Source organism: Galeopterus variegatus, unplaced genomic scaffold, assembly GCF_000696425.1.
Source record: "Galeopterus variegatus unplaced genomic scaffold, G_variegatus-3.0.2 Scaffold6955, whole genome shotgun sequence".
NCBI lineage: Eukaryota > Metazoa > Chordata > Mammalia > Dermoptera > Cynocephalidae > Galeopterus > Galeopterus variegatus.
In genome coordinates, this window is record NW_007733066.1 from 83,832 (window position 1) to 85,953 (window position 2,122).

The window sequence follows — 2,122 nt, forward strand, 5'->3', positions numbered from 1 at the left end:
ACACACACACATCCACATACTTTACACTTCCTATGAACCTATGAGGAAAATATTTGATATACGTTCATACATATATCAAATATTCATATATTTAAATATTCACATATAAAAAATTATGAATATTAAGTTAATTAAGCAAATGAGAAAACTGAAGAGCAAAGAGTTCTAAAGTTACAAGATTTACAGATGGCAGAGCTAGAACTCTCACTCTGGAGATTCTAAAATTCATTAGTTTTTCCATTATACCACAGTAAATGTGTATATTTTAACACAGAGGCCAAAAAGCATCACTTATTATTAAACCACTTATTACCACTCTTCAGTGTGATTCATAATTATTAATCTGGCAAACAATAAATGTCATCCACTTACAGTGAACTAGAAAATGCTCTAAAACCCAAAACTAGGTTTGCAAGTCGCACTTTCCTTCACTGTGTTTAAATTCTATGGAGTTTTGATGGATCAAGCCTGACCACACTCACCTCTTTCTGACGGTACTTAATGGCCAATTTTAGTCTTGCGAGATCATTTCCACTTTGTTCTTCTATCAAGCTATTGTCATCTCGGTAATTAAGAATGATTTCCAGTTCCCTGGAGCTTCTCGTCTGATCCAGCAGGTCCTTAGCAAATTGCTTGCACTGTCGCGACAGCTCCTCGTACTCTGACTTGAACTCATTCTCCACCTTGCTCAGTTCCTGAAGCTCCCAGCTTAACTGAAAGGCCGTGAGGAAGGGATCTTCGCTTGACAGTGCGATGAGAGAGGGACTGGCCAAGGCCTTGTAGATGTTGAGTCTGGAGCGGGAGTGACGGAGGCTGTCCACGTCTGAGCTGGACACGCACTCAACGCAGTTGCAGCGGACCTCGTGGGGTCGGGGCACTGAGACTCCTTTCTGAACCAGAAGTTTAATTATCTCGTAGTTATTGGTATGGGCTGCCAAAATGATTGGTGTAATGTCGGGAGTGAATTCAGAGAACTGCTTATCAAGGAGTAAGGGAGGCACCTAGAAGGAAAGAAAGCAGAGTGATGAATATTTATTCATTTGTTCAAGGCTGTGAATTTCAAACAGCATACTGTAGCAATGTTGAATAAGGTTCATAAATCTTTTGCTGGGTTTTTTTGCAGGAGAGATATGGCCTTCTCCCCCACCCCCTAAAGATAATAAAAATTAGGAAAAGAAATTCCCATGTAATGACACATTATTCTTTAATCTGAATTATAATATTTTATGAAATCTTAAAATAGGTGGCTATGGAAACTACTTGATAAAAGCCATTCTTTCTACTCACTTATGTAAATTATCTTTTCCAGAGATGTTGACTCTCTAAATAATGAAGAAATACACTGAACAATAGTTAATGACTTGTTTTAAAAGGAAGCTGTTCTTCTGTAATAGCAGTTTTTTTAATTTCAATCAGTTTTCTTTCATTTGTTTTTACTGTGTTCTGTCTCCTGTTTTCCTACATCCAGCCTAATGATTAAAGGTAGAAGCAGAAATAAGCAGGCTAGCCTCAGGCTTTCTCTTTTCATCCACCCCTTTCTGTTGTATTTTACACATGACAAGCCATTGCTAACATTATTATTTTACTAGAAATAAAGAACATCAAATTAGGGCAACAGTGTGAAATCCCATTGAATCAGGTCACCAATGGGTTACACTCTAGGGATGGTAATGATGAAAATGACAGCCACTATTTAGTAAGCATCTGGTAGATACATTAACCTTCACCCTTTATTATTCATATTTTACAGATGAGGTTTCTCAGTGAGTAAGTGGAAAACCTGTGATCTGAACCCAGGTCCACCTGTATGACACAAGCCTGTGTGCATTGTACCACAATATGGTACTTTACCATTTTGGGTTTAATACTTATTCCTGCTGGCACATGTGGAGTATACCAATATTAATAAAGCAAATGTATTTCACAGGGCCTATTCTCCAAAGCCCTGCAGTCTTGGGTGTAGCCTCACCTTTTGGAATTACATATAGAAATGTTAACTTTGCAAAAGACAGGAAACTTTCCTCAGGCTAAAGTCTGTAACACAGCAAAGGGACAGACAAGTTACTTGATTGATATGTAAAATACTGGAGAAATTGCTGTAAGGAAAAACAGTATTTGCTAA

The 2,122-nt window shown here is 37.7% G+C and overlaps 1 protein-coding gene across 1 annotated transcript in view; it reads right to left on the reverse strand.

The window, feature by feature from the left end:
• LOC103606912 (short transient receptor potential channel 4-like) overlaps positions 1-2,122 on the reverse strand; it is a gene marked incomplete at its 3' end in the record, with an annotated part of 90,885 nt that overhangs the window by 75,803 nt on the left and 12,960 nt on the right. The window contains exon 3 of the mRNA XM_008591470.1: positions 483-1,001. Coding sequence (XP_008589692.1) covers positions 483-1,001 — 519 coding nt within the window. The remainder of the gene's footprint in view (positions 1-482; positions 1,002-2,122) is intronic.